The 18435-nt window shown below is 36.9% G+C and overlaps 2 protein-coding genes, 1 long non-coding RNA gene and 1 pseudogene across 4 annotated transcripts; 2 read left to right on the forward strand and 2 right to left on the reverse strand.

The window, feature by feature from the left end:
* Window positions 1-2687: 2687 nt before the first annotated feature.
* On the reverse strand, window positions 2688-8493 carry LOC131022029 (uncharacterized). Of its 2 annotated transcripts, XR_009101130.1 has the most exons (4): window positions 6727-8493; window positions 5976-6165; window positions 2950-3132; window positions 2688-2878 (listed from the first exon to the last, which is right to left on the reverse strand). XR_009101130.1 is itself a non-coding variant. In XM_057951392.1 (3 exons), the coding sequence occupies exons 1-3, from the start codon at window positions 8233-8235 to the stop codon at window positions 3005-3007; spliced, it is 1827 nt and encodes a 608-aa protein (XP_057807375.1). In that variant the 5' UTR covers window positions 8236-8493; the 3' UTR covers window positions 2688-3004. The 2 variants fall into 2 exon arrangements, 1 of the variants encoding a protein (XP_057807375.1); XM_057951392.1 differs by having other exon boundaries at window positions 2688-3132.
* A 610-nt stretch (window positions 8494-9103) lies between these two features.
* Window positions 9104-12449, forward strand: LOC131022031 (arginase 1, mitochondrial). The gene is made up of 7 exons (XM_057951393.1): window positions 9104-9436; window positions 9758-9925; window positions 10324-10483; window positions 10784-10917; window positions 11027-11236; window positions 11398-11508; window positions 11861-12449. Exons 2-7 carry the CDS (start codon window positions 9785-9787, stop codon window positions 12119-12121), a joined length of 1017 nt encoding a protein of 338 aa, XP_057807376.1. The 5' UTR covers window positions 9104-9436; window positions 9758-9784; the 3' UTR covers window positions 12122-12449.
* A 26-nt stretch (window positions 12450-12475) lies between these two features.
* Window positions 12476-14743, reverse strand: LOC131022030 (protein NRT1/ PTR FAMILY 7.3-like; annotated as a pseudogene).
* Window positions 13878-15903, forward strand: LOC131022032 (uncharacterized). Its single transcript, XR_009101132.1, has 4 exons — window positions 13878-14017; window positions 14166-14474; window positions 14566-14770; window positions 15587-15903. It is a non-coding gene; the product is annotated as an uncharacterized LOC131022032 (long non-coding RNA).
* Window positions 15904-18435: the final 2532 nt, after the last annotated feature.

Here is an 18435-nt window from a genome sequence, read left to right on the forward strand (position 1 = left end):
GATAATATTGTGTAAATAATATGGTGGGTAGACGTAGAAACCATAAGTACTAGAAAAAAAAAAAACATTTCTTAGGAAGAAAAAAAAATATTAATATCAGCAATATTGTCGGCTTCTGCCCCATCTCTTGGCTACAAAATATTCAGGAGGCTTGCTTTTAAGTAGCACGATGCTAAAATAAAGGTAATTAACAATTTTATTAATGTTAATTATAACCTAACCCTTCTTATGTGGATTAACTTGTAATTAAGATCCATCGATGATCAAACTGGCTGGCCGCCCATCTGCTAATTAACAACTAATATAAATACAATTTAAATAACTTCAAAATGAAATACCAAATGCACATAAACAATCAAGCTTCACACTTTATTTTCACCTCAAAGCAATTTTATAATTCTTCCTAATTTCTTATTTGCTAAATACATAATTTTGGAATTCCTTCACTTATTTTGCGAAATAAGAAACAAAATCACTAATATCATTTTGGTATGATGTATTAAAATTATATAAAGCTAATTATAATAGTTATAATTAAGATTTGTATTACTTATATCACCTCCGTAGGTGGCATACAGAATCCCTCAAATTAATATAATATTTTCAGGCAAAATGTATCCGCAAACTTGTGACAATATGGATGCTAATTAGAAATGAAATAATATCGTTTTTTATATTGTTCTGAAATCTATAGAAACAAAAAGAAATACTCCCTTCGTCCACGAAATGAGTACCCATTTGTGGACGGCACGAGTTTTAAGAAATGTATGGAGTGTAATGTGAATAGTTTAAGGATCCCACTTTTTGAGTGTATTAATTAAAGAGATGTGTGGGGTACACTTGCCAAAAAGGGAAATGTGTACTCATTTCGTGGACGGACGAAAAAGGAAATATGGGTACTCATTTCGTGGACGGAGGGAGTAAGAAATAATATTGTGATGAGATTTAAGTGTATCCAGGTAAGGCTTTACTTAAACCGACCAATAATGGAGGATTAATTAAAATAAATCACGTGGGTTTAAGTTGGTTAAGCAAATGCATATATAACGCCTAATTTGATTTTGACAGTCAACGCTACCTCAATTCACATCCCATGCGATCCGGATTTAAGGATTCTATTTATTTATTTATTTTTATTAATTACAACATGCCAATTTTTAGTCCTATAATTGAGATTTCACGCGTGTTTTGTTCTTGCTCGATTTGATTCAAGCTAATCGATATAGTAATAAATAATACTAATACAATTCCAAACACGTATATACAATTAATCAAGTCATAGAATAATGGGTAGTAACTCACTCATATAATATAACATTGGCCAGCCCTACGTGGCTCATATTTTTTATAGGCCCTATCTTCAAATACTAATTTTGAAAACACAAAAATTTGGGTACAACTAAGTGTACCGTGCAATCGTATCCACACCTAAATCCTGATCTGCATCCTAACCCAAATAATATAAATGACATTATTCGATTATACAAATGACACTGCCTATAATTGACATTATTCGGTTATATAAATGACACTGTAATATTTTAAAATGTTATAGTGTCATTTACGATTTTATAGTGTCAATTACAAGAAGTGTCATTTATATTTCTGAATAGTGTCAATTATACACAGAATCATTTACAATGCTATAATGCCATTTATATACTCCCTCCGTCCCGGCCAAGACGCTACATTTGTTTTTCGGCACGGGATTTAAGGAGTTGTAGATTAATGTTTTAAGTGTGTAATAATAAAGTAATAAAGTAAGATAGAGAAAGTAATAAAGTGATAAAGTAAGAAATAGAATGTAATAAAATGATAAAGTAGGAGAGAGAAGTTAATAAAGAAATATACTTAATTAGTGTTAATTAAGTGTTTAAAATTTCTTATTTTTGCCAAATATAGAAATGTAGCATCTTCGTTGGGACGGCCCGAAAAGGAATATGTAGCGTCTTGGGCGGGACGGAGGGAGTAATAGAATAGTGTCAACTACCGACGGCGTCATTTGTATAACCGAATATTATCATTTCCACGATTTAGATCAGGATCTGAACACGCGTCAACCCGATTGTACGATACACCTGGTTGACCCAAGACCACCTCTTTTTGAAAACGAACAAATCATATTGGAATGGGCTTTACTCTCTTCAAAATTAAACTTAGTAGTTCGTTTTTAGATCACTCCCAGCAGAAATCCCAAAATTATGCTCCTATATTCCTCCCTAAAGCTTCCCTATTTAATTTTAGGATTTCGATTTTATAAATGGATATACCAGATCTCCTATTTTCTACATTAAACCAATAATTATGTGTGGGCCCTACTAATTATAAGGTTAAAATAACTTTAGGGTGGGTGTAAATTTAAGATTGAATTTAGGTGGGTGTAAAATTTTTTGTGGGCCCCATCCAATTTAGGGGATCTGCTGGATGCATTTTTTATCTCATTTTCAATTGTTTTAGCTTAAATTTAGAGTTAGTGGTGCATTTAAGTGATCTGCTGGGAGTGCTCTTATTCAATTAAACTCTAATTTACTACTATAACTTAAAAATAAAAAGTCCCCAAATATACTAATCAAGTCTTGACAACGAGTTGATTTGGTACATTAATTATTCATGATATTTATTCGCTATAAGTCATAAGAAAAAGGATATATCGTTAACACCTTCTCTATTTGATTCGTTTCAACTCATTTTTGCCAGTTCAAGAATGACTTCTATTTGTATTATTTTAGGGCAACCACCCTCAATATTCTCAAATAAGTACCATATTTGTGTGCTAAGACATTACAAATTTTGCATAATTACAAGATACATGGTAACTACTCACCATGATTTCTAAACATATAACAGCCATTTACAGCTGCTGCTGTGATGAACCTACCTAAAGTATGCAATAAAAACCTTTATAATGAACAACTTTCATCAGCTACAAACAAGCAATAATTTCCTTACCAATTTCTGTGATGAATGAATCATCTCTGGGCTCTTTTTTTCATTGTCCGTCGTGTTAAGCATCGGAGCTGGGCCCCGGATAAGCGGGCAAGCTCATTATGCGCTTATCCACCACCGGGCCGCCAACCGTGAAATGATAGAGGCTCTGAAACTTAGAGCCCTGCAACCCGAGAACCTCGTGGACTGCCAACATTTTGAGAAAGATAATCAGACAAGTATGTTTATACAATGCAAAAGCAGCAGCTAATGAGCTAAGAATCTAGTTTCAGAACCTAAAAAATTGTATTCCAATAACCATAACCAGCGACTTTCATGAGGGTCGACTAACTTATCTAGTATAGTTTGAACTCCGTTCTCAACGAGCTTATAGAAGAAACGTCTCATCAAAGATGCAAATTTAATATATGCTACAAAAGACTATACATTTCTCAAAAACCATTCAAATAATGCAACTCAGAATCACCTAAAGCCTCAAATTAACTATAACCAGTTCTACATACCTCGATAGGACCTTCTAACAAGATGATAGAATACTAGAGAGCAGCCACATGAAACTAGTCGTAATCCACATAAAGAAAAATGATAAAATACTATAACAAAGAGTCGTGCGTCATTAAAGGAAATCCTATGAATGCCAATATGAGGATTTTGACTGTCAAAGTCATATTATATATATTAAATACTTACCATTACTGATTCTTATCTACTGTAATAAAACAGAGCAAATTTATATCATTTCATAGCAAAATTCTAGTCATCAGTCAGTCATATTATCTGGCATTCAAAGTCGTTTTCAACAAATTACAGATCTACTATTCCTGGATCATATTAACTTACATAACAAAGATTCATGTTTCAATATATCACATGTGCTTCATATATATAATTCTGAATTCAATGGCTAATTCAGAGACTTACCATATCTTCCCATTCAAACTCATCTACTCAGATTATTATTATCTTTCCAACCAAATAATTTTTATGCAAAAGAAAAGAAAGCGAATTTACTACAATATTTTATCAAGTGTAGAATTGAAACCCTTTTCTACGTATATATATACCAAGGGAGTTTAGTGGAAAAAAAATCACTCATAACACTAAACATGCCTCGCCAGAAGACCAAACATACACAAATCCTGAGTGAGAGAGTCAGAAAATCTACTTTTAAAAGAAGGCTCGATAGCTTGTTCAAGAAAGCACACGAGCTATCAGTCTTGTGTGGCATAGAGATAGTTATCATCGTTCATGATCCTAAAGAGGCACATTCGACACTGTGGCCCTCTCATGATAAGGTTATGAATGGAGTCATGAAGTTCTTGGCCCGTTCCAAAGAGCCCGGACCCAAGAAAATGGTACTGCATGAAAAATTCTTGAGTGACAAACTGAAAAGCATTACCGATAGATTACTGAAACTTCAAAAGAAGAATGAAGAAACAGAAATGGGTTTCCTCATGACTCAACTCTTAGAAGGTGGAATCTTCAATGAGCTTGATATGAAGCAGCTGAATGGTTTAGACAAGTTTGTCGATGAAAAGCTGAAGAAGCTTGAAAACAGGTACAATGAACTTGCAGGGGTGCAGGGTCAGCTTTCATGCACTAACAATTTACATCATATCCAGACGACTCCGGCAACGACTGAGAGGACAGTAGATAGAAATGGTGATTTTGCAACAACTTCAATCGCGACACTGATGGGAGATACGACAGAAGACAGATGGTTTGGCAATACAATGCCTGGCATCCAGAACAGTTTTGGTATGTCGAGAGGAATCAACACAGGATCAACTGAAGTTGCAAGATCCTTCATTGACGGGAATCAGGGTGGAGTTCCTGATGAGTTCGGAAGAGTGTGGCCCACCAATTTCTATCCTTGAGATACAATGTTATGTTTTTACCACCCACAAAGATGGCTTTCCCACAGATGACCTTCAGAATAACATAAAAGGCGATCGGCCTTCAAAATTTGAAATTTAATGTGTTCATTTGTTTTTTATGTCTTATCTTACATGAATAATTGTGTGTTTTCACTAAAAGTTACATCTTTTTGCCTTCATAAAAGGGGACGAGTTTGAGGTGTTTCAGTTCAGGTTCAGGACACGCAACTGAGCTCTACTTACTAAGCACATGTACTATATTTTTAAAAACCCTGTTAAGCAAAAATAACCGCAGACTTATTACATGGAAAGGAAAAGGTAGTAAATAATCAATTCTAAGACGTCTATAAATCCACGCAATAAATTTGGATTCAAATTTCTATACATATATCTCTTTCTCATTCGACCACAAGACATATGAATACCTCAAATCTAATGATCTTCCATATTCTTTTTCACGGACCAGATCTATAGGAGGTAGCATGAATCCTAGCTTAAATACACTACCTTTTTTCGTTTTCTTCATCAAGCTGCAATTACAGACAACAATTTTTCTGAACTCACTTTATCTTATCATAAATCCCTAATAGACCTTCGGCTCCCATAGCCTGCACCCCCTTCTAACATATCCAACCCAAGGAAAAATAGTCATATACGTATTTTAAGATATTATTCATACATGAGCCTCAAGCGAAACCTGTTCTTCTTCCCTTCTATGATGCAGTTCAATGTGCACCAATGGGGAGTTACCAAAACAAATGCATTTTTCCCATCAATTAAAGACTTTCATTTCAACAGGAGTTTTTCGAATGGGGTCCTAGAACACTGCAATGGCAATTTTTCATAGTACCATTTTCAAGCTGGCAAAATATATACTCCCTCAGTCCCCCAATTTCATACCCCTTTGAGAATGGCATGAATTTTAATAAAATGGTTGAGTGTGTTGTGACTTGTGAGTGGAATAAAGGTTCCACATTTGTGATAGTGTTAAAGTGATTAAAGTGGAGTAAGGGTCCCACCTTTCATGGGGTTGCGTGAAATAATTTTACTAAAAATAGAAAGAGGTATGAAATTGGGGGATGAAGGGAGTATGATATATACATATATATCCTATGAAGGAACCTCAAGATTATGAAATGAATCGTGGCGTACCAGGATCATCAAAATAACAACCAATTCCAGTAGCAGAAACCCCGACTGCATGTGCTTCTAGATAGAGAACTTGACCAAGCACTCCAGTTTCCCAAAATAACCGTGGATACATCCATGCACCAATCTCCCGCAAAGTTGGCTCAAGATGAGCCACCATACCAAGGCTAAAGCAGCCATCACCAGCAATGTCCTATAACAAATAGCAATTCAGTTAGATGAGAGAATGCATATCAGAATAGTGTCAACTTCACCAAAAATAAAATATTAATCATGATAGTTGGATAGCTCTTCATAAAAATAAATTATAGACAGTTGAATGCTCACAATATATTAATGTTTTAATACAAGTGTAATAAAACTGCACAACAGTTACCTTATTGGTAACTTGCCGACTATAGAGTTTTTTCTAGACAAGGCAGCTACAAGTATAATGACCTTAGAGGTGACAAGAGAGCAAAGTAGTTGGCTGTTTGGCTGATCTTATAAGCTCTTTAAATAGCTTATAAGTTGTTTAAGAGCTTACAAGTTCCTTCAAAGTATTTGGCAAAATAAACCCCCCAAGAAATAAGTTCCACTCCCCAACTGTTTTTTCATAATCTTATATGCAACATATATTATTCAACCACGGTTTGTTATTTATTTCCATCATATACCCTTTCAAGTTCATCTCTCTTCAAGAGACAACCAAGTGGCATATCAAACATGGAAATTCTGGATATTTCATTACATATTAAATAGGCATGAGGCATACCTGATGGCAGGAAAGCCGCTTTGAGAGCTCGCGATAGTCACCTTGTGCGAGCTCATAGAGAGGAAGATCATCGGGGCAGCCATCAGGCTTCGCCCACTTAAACTCCGATCTCGTGGAGGACCTAATGTCATTGAAATGGTCCTCATTCCTCACCAAGAAGTATAACCCAGACGGCAAATCCACAACTCTATGAACAAAAAGAAGAGCATGAACTTGACAGTCCCAAGGCAAGGCCCGAAAGGGCAATGCCGACTGCCTCCCACGCTTCTCCCCGTTCACTCCGCAGCCCGAAGGCATACAATGCAACAAAATCTGATAGAATGTGTCCTTCTCCATCACAGTTACACCATCCATATCAACTGCACTCCTACGCTTCCTCACCAACTCACTCAGACTAAACCTCTTATAACAACTCTCGCTAATCATCCCACTACTCCTAAACGTCTCCGCCGCCAACTCTTTACCCATCTCCAATGGCTTCCTCGCAGCCTCCGCAGTTCTATATATAACATCCCAGCACACATGCTCTTTACTAAGCGCATTCGGTTTCCCCATCCATTCAAGATTCGAAAATTCCATCAGCCCCGATCTCAGCTTCCCGTAATCAACCTCGAATTCGCCTAAATCACTGGGGGAAACCAACAACACGCAATCGGGATGCTCGAATTCGAGCTCCGGCATCCTCCCCTTCACCGGCCTGCTCGGGATGCTGAATTTGGGGAAAACGCCCAATCCCATCAACCTCTCCAGCTCCTCATGCCCTAATCCGTCTAAAACCCTAACGTCCCACCCGAGCCCGGCCGCCGCCATCGCCACCGCCGCCACCGCGTGCCCCACGTCGTGATTGCAGTACCTAAACGCCCTCTCGCCGTACTTCCACGCTTCCCGCCAGAAAACCGACGCGAGCCCGATCAGGAAAGAGTTCTCCGGTAGCAGACACCCGGCGAAGAATTCCGGCGGGATTCGAGCCCTGAGCTCGAGCGCGTGCTCCTTGGGCGCGTAGTGGGCGACGAAGGAGGAGTCGGAGAGGGAGTGTAGAGGTGGAGAGATGACGTAAGCCTCGGTGGGGTGTAAATTGCCGCTGCTGGGGTTCACGCGCAGGGACCAGGTGGAGTATCCGGTTGTCTTCCACGCGGAGAGCGCGAGGGAGTTGTGGAGGAGTTGGGAGATTGTGGCTTTGGAGAGGGGAATTGGAGGTGGGAGCGAATGGAAGAGGGAGTGGTAAGGCGGAGAGGCGGCGTGATCGTGGAGGAGGGGGAGGAGGGGGGCGGAGAGGTAGCGGCGGAAGGGATTGGGCTGGTTGGCCCAGTCGAGGCCGCGCGCGGAGCGGGCGTATTTGGTGAAGGAGTGCTTGGTTTGGTCGTGATATCTAAGGACTTGATTGACGAGCTCCTGCTTCTCTTCCATGGCCGCCGTTTCTTGTGAGGATGTGGACATGCTGAGAGAAGGCACAATCTTTTTTGCGGCGGCGGTGGGGAGAGGGAGGCGGTGATGAATGATGTTGTGCATTTCAGGAGCAAATTCAAATTCAAATGGGAAATGATTCTTGTTAGTTTGAGAAGTTTTTGGAATGTTCTATCTTCTTCTCCTTCCTCACCTCCTTCCCTCCTCAATTCTGGGAATAATCTGTTTTCTGATATTCTTTTTTTTTTTTTTTTTTTTTTTCTTTTTTAGTTTTTTTTAGAGCAATTTTCTTTTTTAGTTTTAGTGCTGTATCAAGCTTCTGAAGAAAATAAAAATGCTGAAATTAAATAAAATGTGAAATTAATAGAATATCTTATCTTATCTTTTTTTTTTTGAGACGAATAGAATATCTTATCTTATTTACGAAAATTCTTGCTCACTGCATTATGTTTTAAGTAAATCATAATTGTCTCATTTTCAGTTTTTATATGTTTCCAACTAATTCTCCCCAAATAATTTCTTATATTTATTTTTTGGTGCGTCTCCAAATAACTTTCTATCTATTTGGGACATTATTTCATCACTAATAATACTTTCACAATTTTCAATACTAATTATAATATTTTTTTTCACTATTTTCAATATTAATTATAACAATTTTCTTCCACTATCAATACACATAATAATTTTTTCTTAAATTTGTGACATCCTCTATTAAAAGTTATTTTGGGACCGAGTGAATAATTATATAAATTCTTTTGTACAAGTACATTTGTGTAACAAAAGTTAAGAATTTTTTGAGAAATTCATATAAATCTATCACCATTCAAGGATATTATCATACTTTATTTTAATTTAAATAGATTTTTCATATTTTTTGAATGTGGGTTTTTTTACCTCATTAACACTTAAAAAGATGATGTTTTTTTTTTGAGGAAATTAAAAAGATGATGTTAGAATTACAAATGAATGCTTTTTTTTTTGTATTAATCTACTATGGACGCAAAAAAAATGATGTTAGAATTACAAATGAGCGATTTTTTTGGTATTAGTCGATAATGGATGCAATAATTTAACTATTATTAAAAGATCATTTTTTTAATATTTAATGATTGTGTTGAAAAGCTCGAAATTCCACAAAGCAGGCAGAGAGGATAAAGCTGCATGTTAATTTTTTACTCCTTAATTAATCCAATCCTCCTCTCCTCGCATTAGCGCCAAAAAGGTGGTACCAGAAAGCCAGAAACCTCTCCGTTCACGCACAACACACACTCATCCGGCACCCTTTGTAGGCCATCACACGCGGGTATGTCTCAATTTCTTCAATTTCTAGCTATGGCGATTCTTGATTTTACGCTTCTGTGTGTTCAATTCATTCCGTTGAGTGTCTAATTCTGGTGCTATGGCGAAAATCATGTGAATGAGTTTGAATGATTTTACCGTTGTCGGATTTGATATCGTTTTCCTAGTAAAATCGATTGATTTAGAATGTGTCTATTCGATGGGTGAAGTGAAGGGATAGAGCTAGAGCGATTCTGGGAATCACATATGTTGAATGAGGAAGTAGTGAGTGACTGATGTAAAAGGTTGTTTTTTTTTATGATATTTGGTTGTTTTGGTTGGACAGAAATTGTGAAATCGAGTACCGGAAAAGATGAAGAACGTTGGAAGGATGGGAATCCATTACCTGCAGAGGCTGAATGCTGAAAATGTTCCCAAGGACTTGATAGAGAAAGGCCAGGCTCGTGTTATTGAGGCATCCCTGACACTCATCCGCGAGAGAGCGAAGCTCAAGGTATATTCCAATGACATCGTGTATATTTATCTGTATTCAATTACCTCATGGATTAAAGCCTGGTCTTTGGTAGTTCGAGTTCATGGCGTTCCTGTTAATGATGTCTTAAGAAGTTCGTTTTTATGCCAGTCGGTCTCTAAATACGATGGTGAACTTGTAATATCACTTTCATGATGAATTAGCCAAGCTGGAACTTGGATTCTGATAATATAATTAGCTTTCTTGTTACTATAAGGCTGCTTCTGTAATTTCTGAATCATAGCTCCTTGAGGGGCACTTCTATTGGTTTATACATTTTCTGGGGCAAGAAATTTGAAAGAATGGTGTCTGGTGCCTAAATCTCCCAAACCGTTGTTTTTACAGCATGTTAACCTAGTTTTAGTTTATCTCTGCAACAGGGTGAACTCCTACGAGCTTTGGGAGGCGTGGTGGCATCAACATCTCTTCTTGGAGTTCCCTTAGGGCACAACTCTTCCTTTCTCCAGGGGCCTGCATTTGCACCTCCACGTATAAGAGAAGCCATTTGGTGTGGGAGCACAAATTCCACCACAGAGGAAGGTAATGTGTATCTTTCATCGGTCATGCCATTTTGGTCAGGCCGGAATATTCTTCTTCCAAGAATTTCATTTGTTTGTATATGGTACTTTCTTACTAAAGGGAAATGATTGGTCACAATGAATCAAGAAGATAATAAAATAATAGTTGCTTTAGCAATTTTGCTGGCATATATGAATCAGACACTTCCAATAACTTGATCCTTACAGTAATATGATGTTATCTTTCTCTCTCTCTCTCTCTCACCCCGCTTCCTATCCATAACGATGCTGAATCTGTTTCATGATGAACCTGGCTATGCAGGTAAAGATCTTAATGATCCAAGGGTCATGACAGATGTTGGCGATGTTCCAGTTCAGGAGTTACGAGATTGTGGAGTTGATGATGATAGATTGATGAATATTATAAGTGAATCTGTGAAGTTAGTGATGGAAGAAGTAAGCTTCCTTTTTTTTATGGATGTCAATACTTTTTTGGACTATCTTTCAAATTTTCCTCATGCATTACCCTTTTTCCCTTTTCTTTTCATATTTAATGCTTTTTTAGGAACCATTGCGGCCTTTGGTGCTAGGAGGTGACCACTCTATTTCATTTCCTGCCGTGAGAGCCGTATCTGAGAAGCTTGGAGGGCCTGTTGATATTCTTCACCTGGATGCTCATCCTGATATTTATGATGCTTTTGAGGGGAATAAATATTCTCATGCATCTTCTTTTGCTAGAATCATGGAGGGTGGTTATGCTCGGCGATTATTGCAGGTAACCTAAGCTTTTATTATTGTTGGTTGGTAATGCACATTGTTCCAAAGTTACGCTGCGGAGCCATGCAACTTAATGACAAGACCTAGTGTGCTTTACTATTCCCAACCAAATATAATCAGAAAAGTGGTTGATTGAAACTCTCATAATGCTTGATGCAGGTTGGAATCAGATCTATTACAAAGGAAGGCCGGGAACAAGGGAAGCGTTTTGGTGTAGAGCAATATGAAATGCGGACATTTTCAAGGGATCGGAACCTACTCGAGAATCTGGTCTCTCTTTCTCCCCCCTCCCTCGCAATACCCACCTTGCAGTCTTCTGTGTTTCTCTGTTTTCCTCTGTCTTTACTATCTCCAAAATTGGGGCTTATCAATCTGGAACATGTGCTAACTATAAAGGGCAATCATCAAATACAATATGAATTGTTTGAATGTCTTTTGAACTTTTGAATTTACTTCTGAGGCTTGATCTCTGATTACCATGTTAGGTATATTACGACTGGTAATCAAGTTTTGCAATATTAATCTGTAACGATGATGAGAACAATTAACAATTTCAAAGAATCAAATTTGTTCTTGCCAATATGTTTTGTCCTTATCCTTTGTAGCCTTGAATTATTTGCAGAAACTTGGTGAAGGCGTTAAAGGCGTTTATATTTCTGTGGATGTGGACTGTATGGATCCAGCATTTGCGCCAGGAGTATCTCACATTGAGCCCGGAGGCCTCTCTTTCCGTGATGTTCTCAACATTCTTCAAAATCTTAAAGGTGATGTTGTTGCTGCAGATGTCGTTGAGTTCAATCCACAGCGAGACACTGTTGATGGGATGACAGCAATGGTTGCTGGAAAGCTGGTAAGAGAGCTGACTGCAAAGATTTCAAAATGACTGGGATATTGGATCAGCCTGAATAAGTGCATCCTATGCAATGGTGGTTGTGGTACTACAGAGCTCGGGCACAAAATGAATTCATTTGAACGAGCCCGACACACGACTTCGAGATGCATAGGCTTCATGGCGACATGGCCATGCCTTGTAGCGACTGCGTATTTTTAGACAGACTTTGAGTTGCCAAATTGAGAGTAGATTAACAGTTGAGACTTCCATTAAGATATATGTATGCAATGTTTGAATGCAGCTATTGATTTGTTAAACTTGTTAATTTTGTGGACTATGATCTGATCTTTTGAATTGAAACACTGGTGACTTGTTTACATGATTTTACTTCCATCATATTTTGAGTAGCTGTTAAATCTATTCTGAGGAGTTCAGATTCTTTTTTATTTCCAGAAACCTTGCATCCTCTATAGTATAGATTGTACAGTTCTTGCTCTCCTTCATGTTTACCTAGTGCAGATACTACAGATAAAGGTAAGGTGAGTCATCGTCTTCGTCAGGTCAAGGCAGAACAGCAGATGGGTTAAGGCAGAGCAGCTGGCGCTTCCTTTCCTTCGTGTCGTTTCTCTAGTTTGATGCACTTAAACCGGTTTGCGCAGGTGATGAAGAGTATGAAGTTGAAAGTGATGAGAGCAGCCGACAAGAAGAAAAACCTGTCCATATGGCCTTCGTTCAGATTTGGAGGTATCCAACCTGGTTTCCCATGCGTTGATGTAGTTTTCATAACCACTGTCACGATTATTGTGCAGAGATAGCTGCCGAGAGCCGATGAAGACATCGATAAGCCCAGCCCCAAGCTCTTCAATCTGTCGGGAATCTGCGACGCGAAGAATTCCCATTGGGCGACGTAGATGAAGGCTTCGGAAATTCCCACAAGCACATACTGTGGGACTTGCCAGAAGATACTGAGAGAGCTTGTTTCGCCTTCGTCTGCATACTTGAGTCTCCATTGCTCGACTAGGCCTGCAATGATCATGGCAACGATCGATATCACCATCCCAATTCCCATCCTCTGCAGCTCACTCGGAGTCTTGAGCTTTCTCTTGGTCAGTCTGGTGTATAATGGTACAAGCAGCCTCTCGTAGCAGATGATGAATGTCGACGTGCTTATGATGTCGAAGGCGGTCATGCTGGCCGGGGGGGACGTTGAAGCTGTTTATTGCCGTGTTCATGGATGCTCCCTGCTCCACAAAGAGAGAGAGGACCTGCACAAACACTACAGATGCTACTATTGTGCAGAACCATATTGGAAGCAATCTCAGCACACATTTCACTTCCTCAACTTGTGTTACTGTACAAAGATGCCATGGATTTGGAGTTTGCCCCTTGTTTAGCAATATCTGGTCGGACTCGGTCATCACGGCCGCCCTGTCAAGAAACCTGTCGTTGCGCTGCAAATATCAGTATTCCGAGGATCTCAATTCAGACGAACAGCAGAGACGAAGACTTACTTGAAATCATCGGTATGTGATATTTTCCGACCACATTCCTTGTCATCCTTGTCTCGAACTTCATAGAGCCCCTCTTCTCCGTTTGATGACACGCCGAGCTTTAACTTTCTCACAGAAGCAGAGATCACTTGAGAAAATCTGGAGATGGGGTTACCGGAGGGCGGCCTCGTGTGTCTGTACCGAGACGTCCCGCTCAGCAGGAAAGCCGTTGCCAACAAGCCGCAAGAGGTTGATATCCAAAAGGCCAGCACCCATCTCCCCAGATTTTCTACGTACACCAACACCGTCTCCGCAATCAGTGATCCAAGATTAAGAGCGACGTAATAGTAGCTGAAGAAGGCCGTTTTCGACTTGTTCTCCTCTGCGTCTTCCTCGTCGAACTGATCTGCGCCCAGCGTCGCCATTGCCGGTTCTATGGCCCCACTCCCCAAAGCTAGTAAGTATATAGATATGTAGAAGCAGGCAACTTTAGCTGGTGATGGTTGGTTGCATACATCTCCTATCTTTCCACAGCCCTTTGGTTCAAGCATGAATTCTTGAGTTGACAGAGACAGTATCACTAATCCCTGTCAAAAAAAATGCAGCTCAAAATCAGTAAAGAGTTCGATGCGGAGAAGCTCATTTCAAGCGAAGAACGAGGCGAGGCGAGCGACTTACAATGACTAAAACAGCTTGAAATACAACACAGGTTAGGTATCTTCCCAAGTATGAGTCACTGAGAAAAGCCCCCAACAGAGTGCAGATGTTGAGAGTTCCCATCCACGTACTGAACGTTTTCGCTGCATCCGCGTTCGTCTGCCTCAACACGGATTTCGAGAAAAGCACCATGTTTACTTCTACTCCGGTAAACGCAAGAGCAGCAAGTCCTTCACTCACTGAAAACAATAATGCAGGTCAGTCAGAAACACTTTGTTTTTAGCTACAAAAAAAAAAAATTGGATCTCATTTCATTGCTGATTTCTTGCTACATTGCTGTGATTCAAGAAAACAGATATGGATTATATGAGAGTTGATCATATGAAAGTACCAAGAACCAGAGATCCTGCTCTCCATCCACCCGTTCTGTCTCGTGCTGCTGGCTTTCCATACACGTCGAGCGTCCCATCTTTCGTGCATTCATCTAGAAGCCCCGTTCCTCGTTCCTGCATGCCGTAGATGAAGCTGAATGAGATCTCTGAGTCTAGAGAAGGTAATAATCTCAAACTCTAAAAGCATTCAAGATTTTTTTGGATAAACTCACCATGACAGATGCTAGTCCTATATATTAAAAAACAGATAGTTACAATGGCTCTAATGAACAGTTGTCTTAAGTCATGATCGGTCCAAGAAAAGCAAGAAAACGACTAAACAATTCCGAGTAAAAGCAAAAAATAGTCACACAAATACTACTCATAAAACAATATCATAGCCAAGATTAAGCTTAAGGCCTTTTCCAAAGTATCATTGAAAGTTAGAAGAAAGCCTCCATATATTGTACTTTTATGATCACCTGCTGCATTATTAGATCACCACTTGGGGCACATTAGGTCCACCTAGTTCATACATAAAAAAAAATTCTTTTTTTGCAGCTTCAGCTTGATACTGAAATTAAATAAAGGGTTAATAGTGTTTTATGTCCCGAACTTTCAGTTTTTTCCATAAAATGTCCCGCTGTACAAAATCCGATGACGGAAAGATGACTTCTATTGCCGAATGAAATATTTTGGGGTTGGAAAATCATATTAGGAACCACCATTGCTGAAAAACGCTGAAAGTTCGGCATATTTTTTTTAATCTTTCTGTCATCGGATTTTGCATAGCAGGGTATTTTATGGAAAAAACTGAAAGTTCGGGGTTTTTTAGGAGAAAATGGAAGTTCGGTCGGGACATTTTATAAACCACTATTAACCCTTAAATAAATTTGACTACTTTAAGTTCTTGACATGCCATCGATTATATTAGGATTTGCTATCCCACATTTTCCTCCTTCATTCACGATGATTGCTAATGATTCTTTTCAACACAGGCGCAGCTGAGGGAGTAAGATGAAAAAGGATGATGTCAATCGGGACAATCCATCGGGTTTCGAGCTAGCCAGCGGGGCCCAAAAAGATAAAAGAGAGTGCTGAAGCTTCAATCATATCTGTTGCATCTTCTTCAACAACATGCGAGAGATCAAATCTTTGTAAAGTGGAAAAGAGATGGGGCCAAGAGAGATTTTCTCAATCATTGTGTTTTGCATTTATTAACGTGGAAAACATGGAAACGACAAACAAACATGGAAATGAAATGAGTTGTGCTCGAGAATAAATGAAAAATTATGGCTGCTTGACAAACTGCATTTTCCATCATTTGGCTGCACTTAAATTCTTGATTTGAAAATAGCACATGAAAAGATTTTTGGAGGTAAAAGCAATATCTTTTTGCATTAGCATATGATATGAAAAGTAGGGGAAACATCTATAAATTACATGAAGATCATATATGAAATGACACAATATGCTATAATTTTTTTTAATCTTAAATATCATGAAATTAATTTTCATTTATCAGTTAAATTTCGCTTGCTTGCAAAATAGATTAAAACATAATGATATTGGAGCTACATGTTTGTTATTTTTTCAATTATAATAACTTGATAATATAATTGTCTAATGATATTGAGATACATAGTTTGAGCTAGGTTGTGGCACCGGATTGAAAATCTCGATAAGATAATTTCCATTTTAATAAGATGTAATTAATTTATATAATAGGAAAATAATCTCACTTATATGCCACTTTAAAATCTATTTATTCTATCTAACGAAGCCTAGCTCAAGTGGCAAAGTTGAGACACTTTCCTTTGTGAGAGGTTTTGAGTTCAATCCCGCCTACGTGCGGATAGTTTTCCTAGTGTGAATAGTGGTCTTATTTATTATATATTAAATATCTTTTATAATTCTAAAAAAAATAATCTTTTTATTCTCGTTTTCCTCAAACCTACTTTATTTACAATAATCTACATCTACATATATAATCTATAATATATTCAAAATGTAACTTTCAATAATCTACTTTATATAGAAGGTACATAACTTTATTTACAACAAATTATATTATCTATTCAATATCCTACGAGCAAGGTATCCATAATTATTATTTTTAATATTTCAAAAGTCATCTAACATCACATTAATTATGCATAATAATCACAATCATGATTTTTGATAATTAATATGAATTTCACAATTAATAGTTGATTGGTATTTTGATTTGATAGACCAAATATCGAAATATAATTGCTCCATTTTATGAAAGAATTAAAGGAAAAAGAAAGAAAGAAAAAAAAAGAAAAAAAAATAGTTAAAGGAGAGAAAAATTAATACAGTAATTATTATATGGAAAACTTAATGTGATGTTTTTGGCTTATAATAATAATCACAATCATGATTTTTGATAATTAATATGAATTTCACAATTAGTAGTTGATTGGTATTTTGATTTGTTAAACCAAATATAGAAATATAATTGCTCCATTTCATGAAAGAATGAAAGGAGAAAGAAAGAAAACAAAAACAGATAATAATAGTTAAAAGGAGAGAAAAATTAATAATTATTATATGAAAAACTTAATGTGATGTTTGGCTTTTATATATATAGAGAGAGATGTTATGCTACATACCTTATGTGGGCACCGCTCACGTATATCATTCGTTAGCGTTATTTTTTTTATTTTAAACATTTATTTTTATTCTAATACTTCATAAATTGTTATTGAGATCATTAATTCATATTCCTTTTAACTTCACATAATTAATAAAAAGAAAAAATCGAACTTTAATTTTTATGTAATTTATAAAATTAATGATTTCAATAACAATTTATGAAGTATTAGAATAAAAAAAATATCTAAAACAAAAAAAAAACGCTAACGAATGTTAAACGTGAGCGATGCTCACATAAGGTATGTAACATAGCATTTCTATATATGTATATAGGGAGAAGATCAAATGAGAATAAATAAATGTGGTGATAACGGAGAATGATTGTATAAGCCAGTATATATGTTGCATAAAATCCTTGTAATTTGCAACGAAATTCAATTAATTATATAAAATTCTCGCTCTCTCCAGAATTTGAATCCAGGTAAATTTTTTATGCAATATTATACTGCAGGTTATGCAACACTATATACTGGCTTATGCAATCATTATCATTTCTCACGAAATATATCATTCTCAGTATAACTCATCTATATATATATACATGGTTAGGTTCTATGGAGAAATGATTTTTTTTTGCGAAATTTAGAAACGTTGAATAAATCAATAATTTTGATGAACATACCAATAATTTTATTGAACGTTTGAGGTTCGAGAGTGCGAGATTTTCAACAAATACGTCATTTCAACAAATACGTCCGTTCATAACAAAAATATTGATATGTTCATCACAATTATTGATATGCTCATCAAAATTTGGACGCATGTAATAAGAATAAATATTGATCGTCCGATTGAGTTATTTCAATGATTGAAAGAGATAGAGATAGAGAGAGTTCTTTCATGAAATTGAGATTAATTAGTCATTTTTTAAATTTTCTTTATTTACTTATGTAATTCATTAAAAAAAAATTCATAAATATGCGACTAGTCATTCTTCTCATCGACTATGATATTGTGTATTCTCATGAATATGTATTTTTAATAATGGTTATTATTATAATAATATAATACTCCATCCGTACACTAATTCGATCTAATTTTCATTTTGGTCCGTTCATCAATTTGTATTTTACCTATTTTTAGTAACTATTTTCTTAATAAATAAATCACTTTTTTTTTTAAATCATGTCCCTTTCTCCACTAAACAAATAAACAATACATTTTTTTT

This window comes from Salvia miltiorrhiza, chromosome 4 (genome assembly GCF_028751815.1).
Source record: "Salvia miltiorrhiza cultivar Shanhuang (shh) chromosome 4, IMPLAD_Smil_shh, whole genome shotgun sequence".
NCBI lineage: Eukaryota > Viridiplantae > Streptophyta > Magnoliopsida > Lamiales > Lamiaceae > Salvia > Salvia miltiorrhiza.

Coding starts and splice junctions, on each gene's coding strand:
- LOC131022029 (XM_057951392.1), bottom strand. CDS start 8,235: ATGCACAACATCATTCATCACCGCCTCCCTCTCCCCACCGCCGCCGCA. Junction 6,166..6,726: donor AGCGGCTTTCCTGCCATCAG/GTATGCCTCATG, acceptor TATTTGTTATAG/GACATTGCTGGTGATGGCTG. Junction 3,133..5,975: donor TTGTTATTTTGATGATCCTG/GTACGCCACGAT, acceptor AAATGTTGGCAG/TCCACGAGGTTCTCGGGTTG.
- LOC131022031 (XM_057951393.1), top strand. CDS start 9,785: ATGAAGAACGTTGGAAGGATGGGAATCCATTACCTGCAGAGGCTGAAT. Junction 10,918..11,026: donor TGAAGTTAGTGATGGAAGAA/GTAAGCTTCCTT, acceptor ATGCTTTTTTAG/GAACCATTGCGGCCTTTGGT. Junction 11,237..11,397: donor ATGCTCGGCGATTATTGCAG/GTAACCTAAGCT, acceptor TGCTTGATGCAG/GTTGGAATCAGATCTATTAC.